The sequence below is a fragment of the Leucopleurus acutus genome (assembly GCF_964270905.1).
Source record: "Leucopleurus acutus genome assembly, chromosome: 5".
NCBI classification, from domain to species: Eukaryota; Metazoa; Chordata; class Mammalia; order Artiodactyla; family Delphinidae; genus Leucopleurus; species Leucopleurus acutus.
In genome coordinates this window covers 81,429,527-81,451,360 of record NC_139147.1, presented here as the reverse complement: position 1 = coordinate 81,451,360, position 21,834 = coordinate 81,429,527, and the positions used below count along the sequence as shown (strand labels likewise).

The 21,834-nt window shown below is 48.5% G+C and overlaps 1 protein-coding gene and 1 long non-coding RNA gene across 4 annotated transcripts in view; one reads left to right on the top strand and one right to left on the bottom strand.

Annotated features, from left to right (window-relative positions):
- LOC309962629 overlaps positions 1 to 21,834 on the top strand; it is a 742,666-nt gene that overhangs the window by 409,743 nt on the left and 311,089 nt on the right. The window lies entirely within an intron of this gene.
- Positions 1 to 21,834, bottom strand: part of DGKG (diacylglycerol kinase gamma) — a gene marked incomplete at its 5' end in the record, with an annotated part of 158,831 nt that overhangs the window by 43,857 nt on the left and 93,140 nt on the right. For all 3 annotated transcript variants that reach the window (XM_082840520.1, XM_082840521.1, XM_082840522.1), the window contains one exon: positions 8,654 to 8,744. In XM_082840520.1, coding sequence (XP_082696646.1) covers positions 8,654 to 8,744 — 91 coding nt within the window. The remainder of the gene's footprint in view (positions 1 to 8,653; positions 8,745 to 21,834) is intronic.

Here is a 21,834-nt window from a genome sequence, read left to right as displayed (position 1 = left end):
GTTAGGCTGGAAAGTGGCTGCCATCTGTGACAGGGATGATGGCATTTTGGCGGGTTTGTGTGGGCTCCAGGAATGCAGCACTGAAGCCATGTACACACAACCTGCTTAAGAACATCCCATGGGCAGAAAATGTTTTCTTCCTCTTCATCCCTCCTCTGTTGCTGTGCCAGGCGGGCACAATGGTGCCTTTGAGAGGGGCAGCTGGAAGGGGGTGTTGGCAGGGAGGCTGGAAGTAGAACATTGCAGCTGAGGGGGAACCAAATTCATTTCCAGGAGCAAGCCTGCCCTGGATGCCAGTTTCCAAAACAAAACTGCTGTTTCTCAGAGCTCACGGTGGTGGGTTGCCTCAGAGTTGGACAGAGGGCAACGCCGTTTCCTATCCGCTGCTCCATCCTCCCCAAGTTAAAAAAAGTCCTGGTGTGTTGAGGCATTCTTGCTCTGGATGCCGATTCATGGGCTTTGCCATCTGTCTGGGGAGCTCAGACCAACTTGGGGTGGATGGGGCTTTCTGAAGGGTCAGACTTGCCTGCAGATAGAGCGGGGCTGATGGCCATAGGGGCAAGTAGGCTTCTTGGCCACCAGAGAGGGCTCAGGATGGAGACCCTCCCTTCTGCCTTTCAGAGTCACTTCTTCTGACCCCCTAGCAGCCCTGCACCCTTGCTGCCATATGGGCTCTGCCCACTCACTGTCTTCATTCTCCTGGGTAGGAAAGAGGTGGGAGAACTCTGGCATTTCCTGTCCTGGGTTCACAGTTGTCCCAGACCCTCGGCTACTTTCAAAGTTCTCAGCAACAGCTCAGAGATGGGCGTGGGAGGTCTTCCCACTCACCTCGCAGTTAGGAGAAGGCCTGAGTACCGGACTGCAAGCTCAGCCGTCTCCCACTCTGTGTTGCAGTTGGAGCAAGGTGGGTCCCGTTTACTTTGGCGGCTTCCAACAAAAAGGTATCACTTGAGTCTGGTCAAGTAGTAATTTCTGTCAGTGTTCACACTAATTATGGGATTTTTTTTACACTTGGGTTCAAATTGTACAATCAATAACTAGAGAGCAATTACTTCATTTCAGGTACCGGGGAGACAGGATGAATAAGATAGAGGCCTTGCTTCAGACAGCCGACTGCCTAAGAGATATGCCAAGTCCTGAATGGGAGCCCCACCACCAACTCAGCTGACACATACATTAGGGGGAAAGCAGAGGTGTAATGCAGAGGCCAGCTCCTACCGGGAGGGCTGTGGCATTGTGGGAGCATGTGGGCTTTCATCTGATCTGATCTTGCAGTACTTATCTTTAGGAGACTCAATTTCCTTGAGTAAATAATACACACCATGCAGAGCTGTTATGAGGATTAAACAAGACCATGTACCAAAGTGCTGGGACAGAGCTTGTTGCAAGGTGAGTACTCAGGAAGTGGCTGCTGTTGTTACTAACTTGTGGATCCCAATGGACTTGAGATATCGCGTGTATGTGCACACATTATTTAACCGCTCCTTTGTTAGATTATATGCCCTTCCTGAAAGAGTCAATTCTTCTCCTTTCTTAATTCCTCTTCTATAGAATACTAGGATCAGCAAGTTTACGACCTCACTAAGATAGATAACCAAAGACCTATCCATCATAGCCAATGAACATATTTGTATGCAATATTCTCTGCCTGTTTCATAACCCAGTTGTAGAAGCAGAAAAGGATGGGAATAGCTCTCCTCCAAGATCCCTGAATCTCCTGAGTGTAGAGATGAAGATCATGAATTCTTTTCAATATTCTAAAAAGTCTAAGAGAAATAATACATTTCCCACTGACAGGGGCTCACAGGTCATTATTATTTAAAAGATGCATTTGTTTGGTAGACATAGCTTGGGGAAAGTTTTTCTTTCACTAAGGGACCTTGGTGGGTAGAAAAGTTAATAAGCTCGTTGGGGCAGAGGTTAGGCCGAGAGATTGCCCAGGAATCTGTGTGGAGGTGCCTTCTAGCCCAACATGCTGAGTCATGTGACCCCAGCCTCAGTCTCCTGAGACCTCCTCGGGCCTCATCTCTCCACTCTGTCGCATATACCCCCGCCTGCTTTGTGAAAATGTAGGCATGAGAATTCATCCCTAAAAATTATTCCGAAGTCCTTGGGAGACACAAAGCATATGTAGCCAGGAGTCTGAAGACAAAGAAAATCAAAGCAATTCACAAAGAACAAAGGAAATGGAAAAGAACAAGAAAATAAAAGCATAAGGATGAATGGAGGCTTGAAGTGAAATACAGGGTATGCATGTGTAGGGAATAAAAAAGAGGGTCATTTAAGAGAGAAAAAAGTTACGTGTCAGAAACTGTAAGCAAACAATGGGATTTTTAAAGAGGAACCGACAGAAACAATTTCTTTGTAGTAGGCTGAAAGATTTTAAGGATCAGTGAAGGAAACTTGTAGTCAGTGCGTGGCTGAAAGAGGGAGAGAGACGGAAAGGATGGAGCTGTGTTTAAAAATGGATAAAGATTTAGGAAATCAAAGAATCACAGAGGTCCTCCAGAGGGCTGCTTTTAAAGACACAAAGGCTAATATTATTACGGGATTGAAATAAGGTCAACATTAGAACAGTACTGATCCCTGATTGCTGAGACTGTGCGTTACTTTTCCTTTTCGCCTCTCTATGGTTTAACATGTTCTACCATGGATTTGGATTACTTTTATAATAAGAAGAGAATTTAGCACACGTAGTAGGAGGGAGCGGGAAGAAACTGAGGCTGGGGTATTTGGAGCAGTGAGAACTGTAGGATGGGCAAGAAGGAGAAATCTGAAGAGCACCAGCTGCCTTGGGTGGCCTCACAGTGAGGATGCTGCTGGAAAGATGGAGACCCTGGACTCGATGGAGGAAGTGAATGGACTCCAGAGACAGGAGAGGATGTCCTCTAAGGCCCATTCCAGTCTTTGACTCCAGGGTTTGATGCATGATCAGGTTGCCACCTTTTGTTTTCTAAGAACTCAAAATCCCCTGCAATGCTCTTCTCAACTTTCGCTTCCCCATGAATACGTTTTCGTTTCATCTCCTCTGGAATCACTGTGGCTGTGTTGATGGGCTGAGCATTTAGCTAGTTCCCACCTTCATCACTCCAAGCTCTGAAAGGCTCTACCCGCCCAAGTGAAGGTGTAGATGATGCCAGAAGAGGCCAAGGTGCTTGAAGTTCTCTTCCCTCTAATTGAGGAGTGTGCAAAATTGCCAGTGGATACCAAGGCAGCCATGGGTTCTTTCCTGCCACTTACTGGCTGGGTGAACTTGGCCAAGCTACTGAACCTGTAAAGTCCTTGATTTCGCTCTTCTGGAAAGTAATGACACTTGACTGGATTGGAGTAGCTAAAGATATCTGCTCAATCTTAAAGTAATCTGATTCATTATTTACTCAGCTTCTTTACATGCACATGGCTGAGCTAAATATTAGTTTTAGAATTGAGGATTCTCATAGACAGGGCCCATCTCATGCTATGGCTTCAAGATCCCTAGTACTGTGCCCAGTACATTCCCTTTTGTAAAAATCACATTTAAAAAACAGATGAAATTCACCTGACACCAAATTAACCATTTTAAAATATATGATTCAGTGGCCTTTAGTACTTTCACTCACGCCATCTTTTTGAAGTCTTAGACTAACACAGCCTTTGGGGTTGGTTCCGTTTTGTTTTAATAAAACAGTGCTGCACTGCACCTCCATGCTCACCCCCTTGCGAACTCACGTACAGGAAGCTCTCCAGGTCTAGGACGTGAAGAACCTGCTGGGTCATTGGGCCTACAGGTGCGTTTTCAGTTCAGCGTTTGCTGTCAAACTGCTCTCCAGAGTGGTTTACCACTGCTGTCTGTGCCCCGGCAGTGTCTGAGAGTTCCCATTTCTGCTTCTCCTCCCATCGCGGGGTGCGATATTCCCCATCGTGGTGTGGGAGCCCCACAGCACAGAGCAGGTAAAAGAAATGAACCAGCTCCGGCAACGTCACCACGGAGAGGCCTCAAGAACTTAATGGTGAGTGCAAAAGGCAAGCTGCAGAGCACCAAAGGGTTGTGGGAACTCGACTCCATCCAGAAAATTTTATTTCTTTGGTTACAAAGATATTGAAGGGAATACAACAAAATATTGACAAACACCAATTCTAAGTGAGGGGGAAATGGGAGGGTTTGATCTAAAAAGTTCTCAAAACCTTGTATTAAAAAAAATCCTCAATTAAAAGGGGGGAACTGATGTGCAGAGATTCCCAAAATATACTGGGGAACAGATTCTTTTGAAGCAGCTTCCACATTTGGACTCACTTTTCCTCATGCAGAGGTTCATATTAGTGGAGCTGGCTAGGCTTCCCTTGTGAACATTGTTTAAAAGTAGATACAATATCAAGGAATTTTGGAAGTTCTTATTTTTAACCAGTAAAATGAAAATTTTCCACAGCTTGTAATAAAATAAGTGCTCAAGCAGAAGCCTGCCTCTTTTGTTCCATGTAACTACAGCTCAAAACCTGTGCAAGGCTATTCTGGGCCTGGGGTGCAGGAGGTGACTCACTGTGTCCCTCCCTCACCCTTCCCCCACCCGTTTATTCAGGTAAAATCAGATTAGAATAAACATCAAAGGCCGCTTTGGAAGGGAAGGGAAGTCAGAGACATTGAGACCAGGGCTGAGGACAACCATGTGGGTGACATGCTGGCTTCTTAATTAGAGGCAACCGCAATTTAGGAGCACCCATTTCCCAGGAATGGCACTAACTTTCACAGCTTCCTTTGTGTGCCCGTGGAAGAAACATTTAGAGCATGCATTCGCAGTATATAATTTTTTGCTCTCTTTTTCATAAATGTAAAAGTCTCATGCCTGCTTTTCATGTTATCTGAAATGTTAAAATAAAAGTATGTGACTACGAGCAGATCAAGCATACCTCATACCTGTGAGAATCTCTGCTCTAGAATAAGGTGCCAGTACTGCCCTGAAACTCCCAAGTTTTGGGCAAATCTGGATTTGAAGCCTGACCTGACCACTCAGAGGCTGTGGACCTCAGGCGAGCTTCTCGCTTTCTCTTAGCTTCTATCCCCATCTCTGGAAAGGTGATATGATACCTGCCACTTGGGGCTGCTTTGTAGATTCTGTGAGGCACTTAGCACCACTGCCAATTAACTTAAAAAAATAACAAACCTGAAAATGTTAATCTGAACAATAGCCCTGGGAAGTAGGCTAACTCCTTTCTTCCCATTTTATAGATGAGAATACTGAGGCCCAGACAACACACTTCCACTGAGGAGGGCTAACGCTTGTCCAGGCCAAGCCCCTTTCACTGAGTAGCGCCCCCCACCCCCACCCCGACCAAGTGTCTGCAGGTGAACAGTAGATCTGGAGTCACCTTCTCCCCAGCCTTAGTCTTTGACCCCAAAATAGTGTCCAGGGTGACTGCTCACGTGGCTCCTCAAGGCCCCCGGATCCAGTTTCCTTAGCACTAGTTAAGTAAGTATTATATTAACCAGCTCTTGTATGTTCTGTCAACTGGGCTGTAAGCTTTATTTCAGAGACGGGACCAAGTGTCCTAGGCCTCAGTAGGCCACAAGCCTCTGAAAAACAGGCTGTATTCCTTGTGAGAGACCTTCAATGGAGACCTTCCCTGCATAAGCTCATTTTAGCTTTAAGTTTCACCATCCAAGTTTTACCAAGGTGACACAGACATGAAACTAGAAATAGACTTTCCTATCTGTTCCCCTGAAGCCCTTACCTTTGTGCCCTTTCTCAAGTCACTGAACCTCTCAGCCTCAGGTTCCTCACCCATAAAGTGAGGACATTAATATCTTCCCTGCATGTTCTGTGGATCAAAATAAAATGAGATGCTGTGTGGGAAAACCTTTAGTACACTTTAAGGCAGTTTCCCTCTCTGACTCTCCTCCTGTCCAGCCTGAGCTCCCTCCTTCCTCAAACGAGCAGTAGGACTGTACCCTCTGTTCTCTTAAAGCATTTCTCAGCAGACCTGCCCAGCTGCCTCAGCTGAGAGGGGACCAAGTGGTCTCACATTCAGTAAAGGAGGAAGAAACAGTGCGTCCATGCTGAAAAACTTGCCGAATTTCTAGCGCTTGTTAGGTCCATCTCTATTTATTGTGTTCTAAGCGAAACTCCTTCCAGGATGCCTAAAATCTCCTGTCTTACAAGTTTCCAGCAATGAAATCTTGGTCAAGTTACTTAATGTATCTGAGCCTCAGTTTCCTCATTTAACAAAATATGATAATACTTGCCTCACTGGGTTATTGTATCAAATGAGGACACATTACAGTAGGCAGTCAGAGCCTGTGATTTTTTTCCCCTCTTCCCTTGTTGCTTTTCTCTCTCTTCTGTTTATCTTTCTAAACCTCCGTGCCTCAGCTTGCTTTCTGTGACAAGGGGATAAGAATACCTGGCCTACTTAGCTCACTGCTTGTTGTGTGACTCTGGAATAAAGGCTGTGGTAGGGCTTTGGAAACGATGGTATGTAGTATAAATACCTGTGTGCAGTTATTCCCGGGATCTCTGACCTTGAACTGATGAGTGTGCTGGTCCTCCCAGGCCTGGGCTGTTGTGTGCAGTGACCACATGTAGAAGGTCACTTAACATACCTTCTCTTACTGCTCTTCCTGAGGCCCCTGATGCTCTCACATCTACCTGTGGTGCCCTGTAGCCTCCTAACACCTGTCACTCACATGCCTCCCGCTTCTGTCTCTTTCGCCTCCTCTGGATCACAAGACCCAGGACTGTCCACCCACTGCTCCCTGGATACAGAATGATGCCTGCCCCAAATCCTCCGGGCTGTGAGAAGCTGCCTGTCATATGAGCCCCCCATCCTTAGCGTCCTGAATAAATACTAAAGACTCATTATGGGGAGCTAAGGAAAATAAGACGTGCTCCCAAAGCCCCCAGCGACCCACAGTGTGAACACCCTCACCCCCTGCAGAGGCCACCAGCCCCCTCTGTGGTTGAAGAAGAGCCACTCAGCGTTGGACTCAGAGGGGGCCAGGGTGCTGCCGGCTGGGAGCTGGGAGGGCGGGGCCCACAGAGGCAGGGGAGCTGAGCTGCTCTATTCTGGGCACAGTTTCAAGGCCAGCTGCAGGGAGAACAAGCAGTCGCTGTGTGTCTGCAGCTGGCAGTGGTTAGGCCAGGGCTGTCCCTCACTTGGGGTGTATTTAAAGACACCCCAGCAGATGATCATGCCAACAGCAAAAATGCACACGTAGCTCCAGCCACGTTCAGTCTCCAGCCCAGCCCTCTCCTCCTTCCCTGCAGCTCCCTGGCCATGGATTTACGTATCCATAGAGTACAGCGGGCACAGCGGGCTCCTCGGCCTTTCCGCGGTGGAGGTGGTACCACCTGGGGACATGTGCCCCCGGCTCCTGGGCCTCTCTGCCCTCTGACTTAGCTGGCTAAAAGTTCAGGGGATTAGCTGGGGCGGCGCCTCCCACCCTGGGGTTGGTAACCCGGCAACCGCTGGGGAGAGACAGGCAGATGAGTCAAAGAGAAGCACAGAATCTCTGGCTTTGTGTTTTGTTTGTGAAAACTCCCTGTGAATGCAGGCTCCCTTCTGCAGGGAGTGGCAGGGCTTTCCCACACTGCTTCAGGCGAAGGGCTCCTCCCCCAAGGGATGCCCGGGACCCCCTTGACTGCTACCGCAGGCTTAGGGACAAAGCCCATGGGCCGGGAGGAGCCCATCCTGGCTGAATTCTCTGACGGCCTTTCACTTGTTCTTCTCAAGTGAAAACAAGACTACAGGCCTGAATCCCATGGGAAGGGGTTGGTGGGGGGGTGCGGGTTGGTAAACTGAGAACTATGGGCAAGGGACCCGATGGGCCTGAGGTCCCGCAGCAGGTGTGCAGAGAAGTTTGGGCTTTCAGGTGGCCAGAGACCAAGCAGACCTTTTCATAGAAGTGACAAGACCTCACGAGAGCAGCCCAGCAGATGCGGGGTGAGAGGTGGGAAGTGGGCAGCTTCCGCCGGGAAGGGAAGCTGACAAGCTAAGTGTCTGAGTCAGGCTGCTCCAAGTGCCAGCCCAGTGAGGAAAACACGAGTGCACCAGTGGGGTCAGCTGTGTAATTTGAGGGGCCTGGTTCAAAATGCAAATACAGGGCCCTTTGCTAAAAACTCATCAAGAATGTCAAGACAGTGTCAGAAGAGCATTAAACCAAGGGTCCTTCTGAGCGACTGTGCAGGTTGCACGCCCATGAAGCCAGACCTGGGTGCCTGTGAGTCAGCTCCTTGAAAGCAGCGGCGGGCGAGCTGCGGGATGTCTGGCCACCTCCGGCCTCAACCCCCAGACCCCTCAGCCCTGTGGCCATCAGCTCCCAGACTTTTACCAGGCTTGGGACATTGCCTCTACCCTCACAGCAGCTCCTCTCCCTGCGTGGGCAGCACCTGCCTTCACCTCTCGGAAAAGGGGAAATTTCAAGGCCACAGTGGGGAGAAGGCTGAGGGCCGGAAGGGACTGCGGCCCTGAGTCCACTGGGCCTCTAGGTCTGGACGGGCCGAGAAAGGCAGGCCCCGTGACTGGAGCCTCCTGGGAGTGAGGCCGTGGATGTGTTGGGAACAGGATGGATGTACAATGGACTACACTTGGGATCACCTCTTGAGGACGCTCCAGGACATGTCCTGAGGGTGCGTAACAGTCCAGGAGCAGAACCAAGGTCCAGCAAGCCTTGGGAACTCACCTCCAACTCTATGTGGTCGTGGAGTTTCTTGCAGGTGGCTGCGAAGGTCTCTGAGGTGCCGAATTCAAAGTACCACAGCTTGTTCTTCATCCTGGACCACGAAGCAGAAAGATGGCTCAGTGTCTGTGTTTGAAATGGTCGTGTACAACAGCTTTGCTGTCGGTGTCCCCAGTCTTATGTTTTCAGTACTTGTTAATCGGATCAGGGATGGAACATTTTAAACTAACCGTTCTTGCTATGAACTTAGAGAAAAACCCATTTATTTCTTAGACATCATGGCTACTCTGGGTGAACTGCCAACAGATCTGTGAACTTCCTGGTCAGAGAAGGAGAAAGGCCTGCTTTGCCTCCGTATCTGGATCAAGGGAGGAGTTCCATGAAAGTCAACCAGAGGCGGCAAGGGACAGCATGCTCTGGTCACTGTCCTTTCTACTACTAACGCAGAGGAACTTCAATAGCTGGGGTACAAAGGGACGATCAGACAGCCCTTTGAGACTTGAGGGATGTACACTCTCAGGACAGAGGGGGAACAGCCCAACATTAAACCAGCTAAAATGTGTGCTTCTTTGCCTGTGCTTTGAATGGGAGAAGCAGAGTGGAGAGAATTGGACACAGATTTGCAGGCAAGGTGGAAAGAGAAGAAAAAACGCGAGTTGTTTGCTAGCAATATTTCCCCCCACTTCTTTCTCAACTGTGTTTGCTTAGGCTATGACAATCCTTGTTCTATTTGCTTCAAAGTAAGAGCTCACTATTTTGAACTTTAAAATTTTTCAACATTTTCCTTATTGGGGGAAAAAAAGAAACACAACGGGGTTCCCACGCAGCCGGGAGCTTTGCGAAGTCAGATGGTGTGTCCTGACACTTGGTCGTTCTGATCAGATGGTCTCACCAGGAAGTGTTTCTGAAGGTATTCCATTCCTTCCATGCCAACTGTCATCCCCTTATCAGGGGCTGGCTAAGAGAAGGGACACTGTCCAGTTCATAAGCTGGCAGATTCTGCTGAGGAAGGATTTAAAAGAATCACATTCTTCTTGGCACACTCTTCAGGAGAGAGGATGCCGCTCTGCGTGTTGCGGATCCTCCATCCTCAGATCTGTGGACTAAGAGGAAAGGAGCATTCTTCAAAGGGAAGAAGGCTCTTATTTCTTCCTAGTATTCCTTAGGTCATACTGTTTAGAATAACAGACAAAACTTTTCTCTCTACATTTCTCAAAGAGTCCACCTAGAACTTGAAGATGAGACTGTGTCCTCCCATTGCGTGAAGATTTCTAAGACCTAGTTCTAAGACCTAGTTGGGAAGATTTCTGACTCTTGGTATGCAGGAGAAGAAATGACAAATGATGAAGGAAATAAGAATAAGCAGGGCTTCCCTGGTGGCACAGTGGTTGAGAGTCCGCCTGCTGATGCAGGGGACACGGGTTCGTGCCCCGGTCCGGGAAGATCCCACATGCCGCGGGGCGGCTGGGCCCGTGAGCCATGGCCGCTGAGCCTGCGCAACCAGAGCCTGTGCTCCACAACGGGAGACGCCACAACAGTGAGAGGCCCGCGTACCGCAAAAAAAAAAAAAAAAAAAAAAAAGAATAAGCAAGATTTATGGAGTTATGCTCATGAAGAAAGTTAGAAGGACTGGGTGTGCTTTAAGTAGACCACTGCTTCTCAACCAGCGTGCTGCGGCACAGGTACGCCTGAGATACCAATCTCCTCAGCCTTCAGGGTGGCCAGGTTGGGGTCTGGGGCAGGCTGAGCACCACCCTCCCCATGCCACAGCTGGCATTCTCTTCTGTGTGACAGAAATGCCAAACAAATGCTTTTGTTTTCTATGCCTGCCATGATATGCATAGGAAACACTGCTCCGATCACTAGTTCTCTGTATGCACAGTAACGTGAATACAAACTACCTGGGGATTTCATTGAAATGCAAATTCTGATTCAGTCATTCAGCATTTGGGCATAAGAATTCCTTGTTTTCTAAGAAGCTGCTAACGCTGGTCCAGGGATCACACTTGGAGCTGTGAGGATCTGGAGACTACATTTGTGGTTCTGAGACATTAGTATTCGTAAGAATCACTTGGCGAATGTGATTAAAATGCTAGTTCCTGGGGTCCAATTTGTAGAGATTCTGTGTGAGAGCTGTGGGGCGGGGCCCAGGAATATGCATTTTTATGAGTGCCCAGGTGATCATTATGCAGGTGGTCAGCTGTCAGGACTTTGAGAAACATTGCTCTAGATCCCAGTGAAATGACACCCAAGGAAGAGGACAGACCGATTAACCCTGCAAGAGAGGATTCCTTGGGGAGGACAGAATGAGGGTCAGTGCCTTTCAACAGACAGTGATGGCAAAAGACCCAGTAACAGGAAAAACACAGATTGTCATACATGTCAAGGTTGAGGATGCCTCTGCAGCAGTGAAGGCATCTCTGCAGCCAGGAGACCCGCATTATGATTCCACTTGAAATATCACTGCTGGTCTGAATCATGACTTTTGAAAGTTATTGCCAGGAGATTTAGAGTTTTAATAAAAGTTTCCAGAAGCCACAAGCTATTTTTGCCCAGACGTGGCTCTTCTGATGATCTAATAAGGTTAAGAGGTCATGGTTAGGTCAGTATCACAGAATGACTGAGAGGATCAAACAGACTGCTATTCCATTGCTGGTTAAGTGGCCATTGCTGGCTGTGTAACCTAAGCCTTAGTTTCCTGATCTGTAAAGTGGAGATAATAAAAAGATCCGCTTCAAGAGGTAGTTGAGAAGATTAAATGGGATGACTGCAGAGCACTTCCCATAATGCTTGCTGCATGATAAACTCACCAAAACTGTCAGCTACTTACTTATCAGTTATAATTTCAATGTCTTTTGAGTTGGCATGTTTGGATAACATAATAAGGTTAAATGACAGATCAGGTTGGGTAGCCGTAGACATTATACATTCAAATTTTTCTGGGACAGAAAAATATGTGATCATATTTGTCAGATCATGTGTCTTGACTTTTGGTTAAAAATACATGTTCCCAACATGTCTAATCTAATAGATTTTTTCCAGAGTCACAGACCACACCCTAATCCCTGGTTAATTATCTTGACTGGTCACATAATTGTCCAAGACGTGATGCTGATTGCAAATATGCTTTTGAGAAAGTGCACGTTTGGTGTGAGACAAAGTAGTTATCGATTCAAGAAATATTCGTTGTGCCAGGACTAGACAGGGTGTACTAGGTGCAATGGAGAACAAAACACAGCACTCCACGGGCCAGACACCTGGGAAGGGCAGCCAAGGAAACAGATCATAGGGTCGTGTGCTAAGCACTGGGACCACCTAGGACGAGGGACATCCAATTCTTAGTGGGACCACCACTCATCCTAGGTGGATGATGAGTTCTGAAGGATGTGGAAAGGAATAGGGAAGGTGGAGGAAGAACATTCTAGGCAGAGGGAAAAGCCCAAGCAATGGCACAGGGTAAGAGAGAGCATAGACCTGCTAGAGGGGATCTGGAACTCAAGGAGGGGTGGATTGGCCAGATAAGGCTGGAAGGGCAGATAGGAGTAAGATTATAAAAGCTGGGATGCCATGTGTAGGTGTTTGAGCTTTATCTTAAAGTCTGTAGTGTGTCATGGACCATCCTTAAGTGGGGGTGGTGATAGGGGGTGGCAGTAGTGACCTGAACAGACTTGTGCTTTTTAAAGATCACTCTGTCCCAAGTCTGGAGAGTGGACTGCAAGGGGTGGGTACAGACTGGAGGCCTGGAGAATGGTTTTTAGGTGGTGTAGAAACTCAGGAGAAACCCAGGAGAGAATTGGGAAGGACCTGAACAAAGGTAGTGACAGTAGGGCTCAGGAGAAGAGAAGGGATTCACAAGCTAAAATATAGGAGGTGGAACTGACAGGGCTGGTTTGTCGTAAGGAGTGAGTAAGAAAGAATAGTCAAAGTGACACCCAAGTTTTTGTCTTAGGTGGCATGATTGCTGGCAGGTGCTGTTCCCTGAGAGAGTGGCACAGGAGATCAATTCTCCAGTGGCAGTCCTCTTTGTAATTGAGGGACAGCACTTCTGTGTTGTGGCTCATCTGTCCATCTATATCCATCCATCCACCCACCCACACATTCATTCATCCATCCATTCACCCGTCCATACATCATCTATTGAGCCATACTATGGAACAGGCACTGCATAAAGGCCTGGAGACAAGTGGTGAGTAAGACAGGCAAGATCTCTGCCTCACAGAGTTTACATACTTTTAATAGCTTCCCCAAGATGCTAACCTCTGCCCCACAGGGAACTATGTGTTCAAAATCTGACAGCTTTTGGGACTTCCCTGGCGGTCCAGTGGTTAAGACTCCACGCTCCCAATGCAGGGGGCATGGGTTCGATCCCTGGTCGGGGAACTAAGATCCCCGCATGCCACACAGCACGGCCAAAAAAAAAAAAAAAAAAAGACAAAATCTGACAGCTTTTATTTCTCCTCTTTTAATTCGGGCACATTTTAGTTAGAAGTAAATACATTCTATTGCTATGGTTCTTTGGTTTTGCACTCTGCTAAACATTTCACGAATACTATCACTTTCGATTCCCTGAAGAGCCCTATGAAGTAGGTACTATCACTACAAGTCAGGGAAGACGTGGGGGAGAAGTAAGTTGCCTAAGGTTGCCGAGCAGACAAGTGCGGAGGGGGTAACCAACCCTGACTGTCGGACCCCAGAGCCTGTGCTTTGGTCCCCTGCCACGGTATCTTCTCATGCTTTGGATGTTGTGTGGTGTGGTGGTGTGTGCTCCTACTACACTGCCTAGGCTGCCCTGGTTGTCCTTCACGAGGCTGTGAAATGGATGCAGGTGTGGGCCTGGGGCATTAGTGGCTGCACCATGCACTAGGAAATGCTGTCTGATGAAGAGTGTGTGTCGCCCCCCACCCCCCACCCCCAGGTCCCAGTGGCCAGGGAGGTTCTAGAGGAGTTTCGATTGGATTTGTCACAGGAACGTCCTGGTCTTGAATCTACACAGTCTCAGAAAGTCAGGGAGACCAGAATGGATCCCTAGAAAAGCCAGATGCTCCCAGGACACCCTGCACCTTTCATTCTCTCTGCTCACCCGGAAATGAGGCAGAGGCGGTGCCCTTGCACCATCTCCTACACAGAGTGAAACAGGGAAAGCTGGGAGACAAACGTAAATTGCTCCTTGGGTACCTCCAACTTCAGCTTCAACGCCGGCCAATTTTGGCCACTCATAACAAGAGAGGGTAGTGTGGCCCAATGCAAAGATCCCACGATGGAATCGAGGAGCCCTGCCTTCAAATTCTGACTCTGCCCTTTATGGGTTGTGTAACTTTGAGCATTTTTTTTTACTTTTCTGAGCCTCCTTACTCATAAAATGGGTAAATACCTGATTCACAGAATGTTATAAATACTGAATGAGACATGTAAAATCATCTAGAAGAGCTCGTGGTCTATAGGCCCTCATCCCCTATACACATTAAAAGTTTGTTGATTGAATGTCACCGATGGCCTGTCCATAATCAAAGTACTATCTTCCTAATGAAGGTCACATATCTTGTTTCTCAGAAAAATTGCCACTAGCCTTACATTAGATAATATAGAGGGGGATTACTTTGGTTGCCTCTGTCCTGGCCACTAAAATGGTTGAAAGTACAAAGACTGGGGCCATGGGGGTAGGGGCAGAAGAAGGAAGAGACTCCTCTTGGGATAAAGGTTGATCAGGTGGAGATGGCCCCCAGAACCCTGCATGATTGAGGCCCACTAATGGTGGGCCCTCAGGTGGAGGTTGCCTTCAGGCCAAGTGACACAGAGAAGACAAGACAGACCCTCTCTTTGTATATGTTGGGAGGCTGTCGCCAAGGACTTCACTGGCAGGCCTATCTGAGGCCGGGTTCCCTAAAGGTTTCTCAGCTGCTCTGAAAACAGGAAGGAAGGCAAGCTCCCAGCCTACTGTCATTGCGTACCGAGACACCAGAGAGCAGTAATCTGGATTCTTTGGTTCTGTCTACACTGGCAGGGCAGATTGGTATAGCATATAATCAACAGGTTATTTGCTGACCTGGAAGTAGAGAAAGCCTCTCATCAGGGAGGCTTTGGGCTTTTGGTTTTGCACTCTGATAAATATTTTACATATGTTACCTCTTTCCATTCTTGGAAGAATCCTATGAGTCGGTACGCTTGATACAAATAAGAAATTCACAGGTTGAAGCAAATTCACCTCTGCCTCATCTTCTCTTTTCCCTTTCCCCTTTTCCCTCTACCAGCACCAGCACCTTTCCAAAGCCTTTGGTGAAAGCCAACAGGCATGTGATACCCTATAATTTGACAAAGCCCCCACTCTTCCTGCTAAGTAGACGGCCTGACTGCCAGCGTTCCTCTTGTCTTTTGAAGATGTCTCCCCCGCCACTTTCCCCTTAGCCCTTGCCGGAGGTTTGCTGCTGCTGCATGGGGCACTGGTTTTTGTCTGTTTCATTTTCAGTTGTACAGGAACATGGCATTTGGAATCCGTGAGGCTAGTGTTCCTGCCTGGCTCTGCCACTTCCTGGTTAGACAAGTTATTTCAGTTCTTTGACCCTTCATTTCTTCTTCTACAAAACGGGCATATTATTTTCTACCCAGCAGAGTTGTGAAGCTCACGTGGCAAATGCGGAGCACCAAGCAGGTGTTTAACACATGGGAAGCGCTCCCTCACTGTTCTGTCTTGTTGCTAGGAGACACACTCACCGGGAGACTCTCGTTCCCCAAAGGCTGCAGGGGTAGGGACAGGAGCAGTGTGCGGGTCTATCCCAGGCAGCCAATATTTTTTGAAGAAAATAAAACTAACAATGTTTTAATGACTTCTGGACTGCTTTTTCTGCATCCCTCTTCCTGAGTTTTTTTTGGCCCACCATTTCTTTCCTTCTCATAATCACCTTTCAGCTGGAGATGACTAATCCTTAACCAGTTGTCCTGAGGCTGGTTTCCAGGTCCACGAAACTCCTAGGTTCACTGTCAGGCTCTAAACTACCCCGGTGAACCTGTTCTTGAGGCAGAAGCCCCTTGTCTGGGCTCCAAGGGACTCTCAGTCACATGGAGGAGCGGCAAACAGCAGTAGTGACACCATGGGTTGATTCTATTTCTGGGCTTTCTTAATTTCCCTCTGCTTTCTAAGAAAATAATATTGATTAGTAGTTGAATCTTTTCATTTGACAGATGAGGGGAAAATGAGACAAATTAAAAATGTTCTTTTATATTTGTCAGCAATTTAGGGCTGGATTCAGTCACCATCCTGACAGCCTATGAATAGCCTGTCTTCAAGGATGTCCACAAGAAAAACCAAGCTAGCTGCTGGGCATTTTCACCAGCAAAGGCAATGAGCTTCTGGCGGCCCTTTTCTGATAATCTAGGAAGTTTTAAGGGCAGGAGACTTTTGAAGTCATCGAAACATGAAAACATTTCTTTGGACGTAGAAGGCTACAAAGAAGACACTAGAGCTATTTCTAGAAATAGGAGCCCTTGAAGTGAAGGTATTCCTCTTTGTGGTTTGGACTTTGATAATCAGGTTCCCTGAGTGGGTCATGACTCGAACAGTCAGTTAGGCCTCTCTCAGCCCAGTGAAGCAGACGCTGCCCACATGACCGTGCTCTGTGTTGTGTTGAGGGAGTCGAATGATATGGGGGCCATGCTGGGCCAGTGGGCAGGAGACTCCCCTCCAGCCCCAGTTCTCATACACACTAGAATGTGATACCACACGAGTTACTTGGGGACTCCCAGACTCAGTTTCCTCATCCTACAATGAAGGGCTCGGAACGATGGATTTCTGCGGTTTCTCCAAGCTCCGTGAACAACGTGAGATAACGGGATACAGGGCAGGGTCGGAGGGCCCACGTGCACCACAACCAGTGCCGCGTAGAAGTGTGGGCCCAAGTATTGCCAGGGCTGCCATTTTTTACAGAGATGCCAGAAATGTGTTTTTACGTAAAATCTCCTGATTATTAGAGTTGGCAACCAGTTCAACTCTTTAAAAGAACACTGTACAGGCCAAAAACCACACATCCAGGGAGAACTACGCCTAGCCAACAGGCTACTTCAGTACACTAGGTGTACATTTTCATAAGGTTCATCTCAACTAAAAACCAAAAACAAATGATCTCACTTAATACCATGGGTTTGCTGGGTTACTGGTGGTGGTATTGCTATGACTACTAAAGATAGTAGACTGGTGCCAGGTTATTAAGGGAAATAGTAATCTAGCACAACCAGACAGGTATGATAGCAACACAGGAAGGGCAAATGCAACTTGAGCTGAATGACGTCTGTTAGTAATAATACCGAGACTACTTTATCTGTTAACATTTTACATTATTTGAATCCCAAGTGCTTTTGGATGTTTAGTAATTGTGTTAACTAAAGTTTAGATCAAAGGTTTCGGGCTTCCCTGGTGGCGCAGTGGTTGAGAGTCCGCCTGCCGATGCAGGGGACACGGGTTTGTGCCCCGGTCCGGGAAGATCCCACATGCTGCGGAGCAGCTAGGCCCGTGAGCCGTGGCTGCTGAACCGGCGCGTCCGGAGCCTGTGCTCCGCAACAGGAGAGGCCACAACAGTGAGAGGCCCGCGTACCGCAAAACAACAACAACAAAAAAAAAACAAAGCAAAGGTTTCAAAAAGAAAAATAAAAGCCAAGGTAGGTAGGCTTAGTTCTAAGGCCAGGATGTCCAGTCCTGTAAGGGACCAGTGACTGTCACCTCACAGGTGCTGCAGAGGCCACGTGTGTTACCTGCACACCCAGCTGCCCTGGCCCATCAGAGAGCTTGTCACCACATCGAATCCACCCTGTATGCTGTCCCCTGCTCTCACTGTTCACTGGAATGGCACTCGGTGACTGGCAGGCACAGAGCTGTGGATGGCAGGGGCTCTTCCAAGAGGAGGTGGTGACCCCTCTGGTACAAGGGAGCGTGAGCCCCCAGCAGTCAGGAAGCAGGCTTTATAAATAGCTGTTTCTGTTCTCTGAGGGTGACTCCTGTGCCCGCTGTTCTTGCCAACAGATTTGTCTTGGCTCAGCTCAAGGGGCGAGGTATTCCCTGGCTTTTTTCCATACTAGGGACAAGACTGGTGTTCATGGCGCTCAGAAAAATCTAGGGTGGTGAATGGACGGGAGGACTGGAGACCAGAGTCCAGGAGGGGGTGGGCAGAGGTATGGGGAACAAGAAAGAGGGGAGAGCTCAAGAAGGGTCTAAAGAAAATGCAAAGACCAAGAAAGGAGGGAGAAACCCGCCTAGCATGTATTTTATAGTATATAGATCGAATCCTCTTAATAATCTATGAAGACACTTCTGAAGTCATTTTCATGCGTGAAAAGTTACCTGCAAAATCACAGATGACAGAGTGTTTGCACTTAAGGGAACTTTGGGGTCCAGGGATTCCCAGCCAGGAGATCACAGGTTGCAAGGAATATTCCAAAGTATGGAAGGAGTCCATGAGTTGCTGTCAGCATTTCATAATATGTAATAGTACTTGGGCATTTACTCATAACAAAGACTGCACAGACTAACTAGTGGGTTAAAGTATTTTGTGATGTGAAATGGAATAAAATCAATTACATCGGTTACTCTTGGCAACCAGAGGAACTGATTGAATGGCAAATGGATATTGTTGATTCATAAAGATGGAAAATGAATGATTACTTAGAACAGCCTTACGGCTGACAGAAATCTTATTCAGTATGGCACCCATGGTGGGGGCTGGTGGTGAAGAATAAATAAAAATAGTGCACTATCGGATAGTATCTGGGCGCATGCGGAACCGGCACTCCATACCAGCTCCGGATGGTACTTCCTTTCTAAACCGTAGCAGCCTTCTCAGGGTACAGCTGAGGAAACTGAGGCCAGTCCTCGAGGATGCAGTGGCTGGAATTCGAACCCCAGCTCCCAGCTTCCCATCCTTATCCCTTACGTTTCCACTCCCCCCGCCCCTCCTCCGGCTATGCCCCAAAGGCATCTGAGAGAAGTGGAAAGGTCAGCCAAAGCCACAAGAGCTGGTGACTGCAAAGCTGCGGGCCATTCTCATGCCTGCCTGTGGGCTGGCTTTGATCACATCTACTGCTCAGGCCACGGGAAGGCCACGAGCTCCAGCTCGAGGTTGGCCGGCTTGTTGCTCAGGACCCCACGGTGCTTTTCCCCACAGAGCGTGCAGTCTGGGTCTCCCTCTTGGTCTCCAGTCTCCACTCTTGCCCCAGAGTAACAAAGGGCCAAACGCACTGGCCTCATCCAGAGCAGTCTCTCCACCCCCTTCAAGGGTAATTCTAAGCTGCAGAGAATCTGCTCCCTCTGAGCAGTGACCCTTCACCTGCACACAAGACAGTTTGTTTCCGTGGACTAGGGACAGAGTCTCCTTTGGTCGGTGCTCCCGAATTCTGCCCGGCACCCGACAGTATCTCCTGCTAAGGGCAGGACTCCAGCACGAAGCCAGCCAAAGTCTGAAACCGGATCCTCCCCCAGGGCAGCACCCAGGGACACACGTGTGTGCAGGCACACACCCAGGCCCAAACAGCGAGGCTTCTCTCAGGCTCTCCATCCACGGGGACCGAGCACACTCACGGCCTCTGATGCTCTGAGGCCCCGGGGTCGCTCTGAGGCCCCGGGGTCTCTCCGAAGCCCGACTGGAGAACCGCCACAGTGATGGGAATGCCACCACATGGTCCTGCCACTTTGGGGGCGACCCTCAGGAGAGACAGCTGGCGAGGCAGCTAGGGTTTTCCTCTCCTGAGGGCCTGAGTGTCTAGAGTGTCTTGCAGTCAGTATCCGTCCTTGCCAAGAGAAAACAGCTACCTTCCCCCATCCAAAAACGTAAAAATAAAAATAAAATAAAAATCTCACCGAGTTTGGCTGTTTTTAGCAATCCTTTCTCCCTTTGAAGATTTATTTGTGGAATGAAAATCCCCTTCAGGCCCATTTGGCTGAGGCTACGGGGCTCTGAATAAGCTCGCTCGCAGTTTGCAGACAGCAAAATCGAATACGGGGACCAAAAGCAATCCTGCTCCCGGAGGGAAAGGGGCAGAGGCAGATGTGTGTGGGGTCTCTAAGGTTCTGTAACGACTGCTTAGCTGTTGTACAGTTTTTGATTCCCAGCTACGCTTTGCCAGCACTCACACATCCATCGGCCCAGGAAGCTGCTATCCGAAGGCAGGAGGGGACGGTTAGGGCCGAGTGGGGAGGACGGCTGATTAGAACATAGCCCTGAACACCTGGAGAAGGTCTAGGCTGAGGAAGCCCTCAGAAGCTCTTGCTGAGGAAGGCCACTTCCTGGGTCCTGACCAACCAAGGTTAGAAACTGAAGAACTGTCTGGGGGAGTAGGAGGCAAGCCCCCAAAGCAGGTCCACATCCTCACCCTACCGTAATTCACCTACCAGCCTTCCCAGGGAGGCTCCGAGACAGAGGGCAGAGCTTCCCCTCCCTCTCCATGCCCTCCAATCCAGCTCACCCCCAGCTGTTGGGAATCCCTCAGTCCCCACTTATCCAGTGTCTATTTTGTGCTGGACCTGCACTGGCTGCTTTAGGAACCAAAGGGTCCCCTCACGTGGTCCTCACACCTGTCTTCTGTGGTGGGTGCTATGTGGTTAGTTTGCAGATGCGTCTGAGGCGGCTGCTTCTTGGCGAATGCGCAACTGGCCTCGAGTGGTATCGTGGTGTCTGAGGGGTGCTGGCTGAATCTCTCTCCCTCCCACGACCGGCCTTTCTGAGCTTGAGGCGCTGCCCCACTTGTGACGGGTCAGGTTACAAAAGTTCCATGCTTAAGCCGGTTGTTTGTCACTCGGAGCACATTTTCCCATAGAAACAATGTTATGTTGAGATTGGGTTCTCAAGAGTAACTACCAAAGGCAATTGGCCTGTTAGGTATCCGATGTCTAGTTTTGGAGACAGCTTGGTAGAGCTGAAAAAGCCCTGGTTAGAAGCCAGAAAGGCCTGGGTTCCAGCCCCAGGTCAGTCACTTACTTGCTATGTGGCCTGGGGCAACTCATTTAGTCTCTTTTCCTCAGTTTCTTCATCTTTGAATTGGTATGATATTCCCTACCTTGCAGGGGTTGTTGGGAATATCAGTTGAGAATGTATACGTGGGTCCTCTGACGTACACTCAAATAATGAAGCAACAGAACTCCACTGCCACGTATAAAACTGGCTTTGTGGCCTCATGGATTCTGAGTCCCAACTTGAAATACAAACGGCACGTCTTTCCTGCTGAATTTGGATTGGAGAATATTTGCTTTCCTCAACTTCCTGGAAAAGAAACATGGGGACTCTTCCACCCTAAAATCCCTGGTGGCCACCCTGAAGTCTGGGCTGGAGTTCTGATTAGACTGGGACTGGAGGTGCCAGAGGGAAGTAAGAAGCAGAAGAGGTAGGAAGGGGAGGAAAGGGCACGACTTAAGTATGCATCGTATTTCTTCCTTTGGCTTTCATAAAGCTGCATGATGATCTGGTTACTTTCTCCGAAGTTTCCTGTGCCTTCCACACCATGAGCCAGTTGGATGCTTCCTGGTCAGAATTAAATACAGAGTAAGGCAGTTCCCTCCTTGCTCCCTCTACCTTTTAAATCATGAAATTGTTAGCAAGGCAAGTCAACAATTCATTTGATGGGGCAGATACCTGAACAAATACCCTCTTCCCATCTTTATTCCATCTTCTTCCTGTGCTGCTTAGAAAAAATCTTAAATAGGAAAGCATCAGCCAGAGCCTCCCTCTGCCTGAGAAGACTGCAGTATACACCGCCAGCAAAATCCTTTCTTTTTCGCCCTTTTGAAAATCTCATCCGTATGCTCTCGGCTTTGCTTCCACTCTGACGTTTGTGACTTCTTCTACTTATGTACACACTCCTAACACCTGTTTCACTGACTGTGATCATGTGAACTTGTCACCCTGACCTAGCATGGCGTTCTGAACCCAGGCCTTTCTGTGTGTTCTACCCACCACATCTCTGCTGTCTCGGAGGTCATGCTTGTCTCCCCTGTTCACTTTGCCCCCTCGCTGTGCAGTTGGCAAACGTGTCCCCACTGTGGATGTGACCCCACTGCCCGTCCCTCGGAGAACTGCTTAGCACCCCCTTTGCCAGGCCTCTTATTTCTAGCTCACACCTGCTGCCCTTCTGTGGGTTGTGATTTTAGAGTTTCATCTGAGCATTCTACTTTATCCCCTTTAAATCTCATTTTAAAGCTCTCCTGTTTAGTC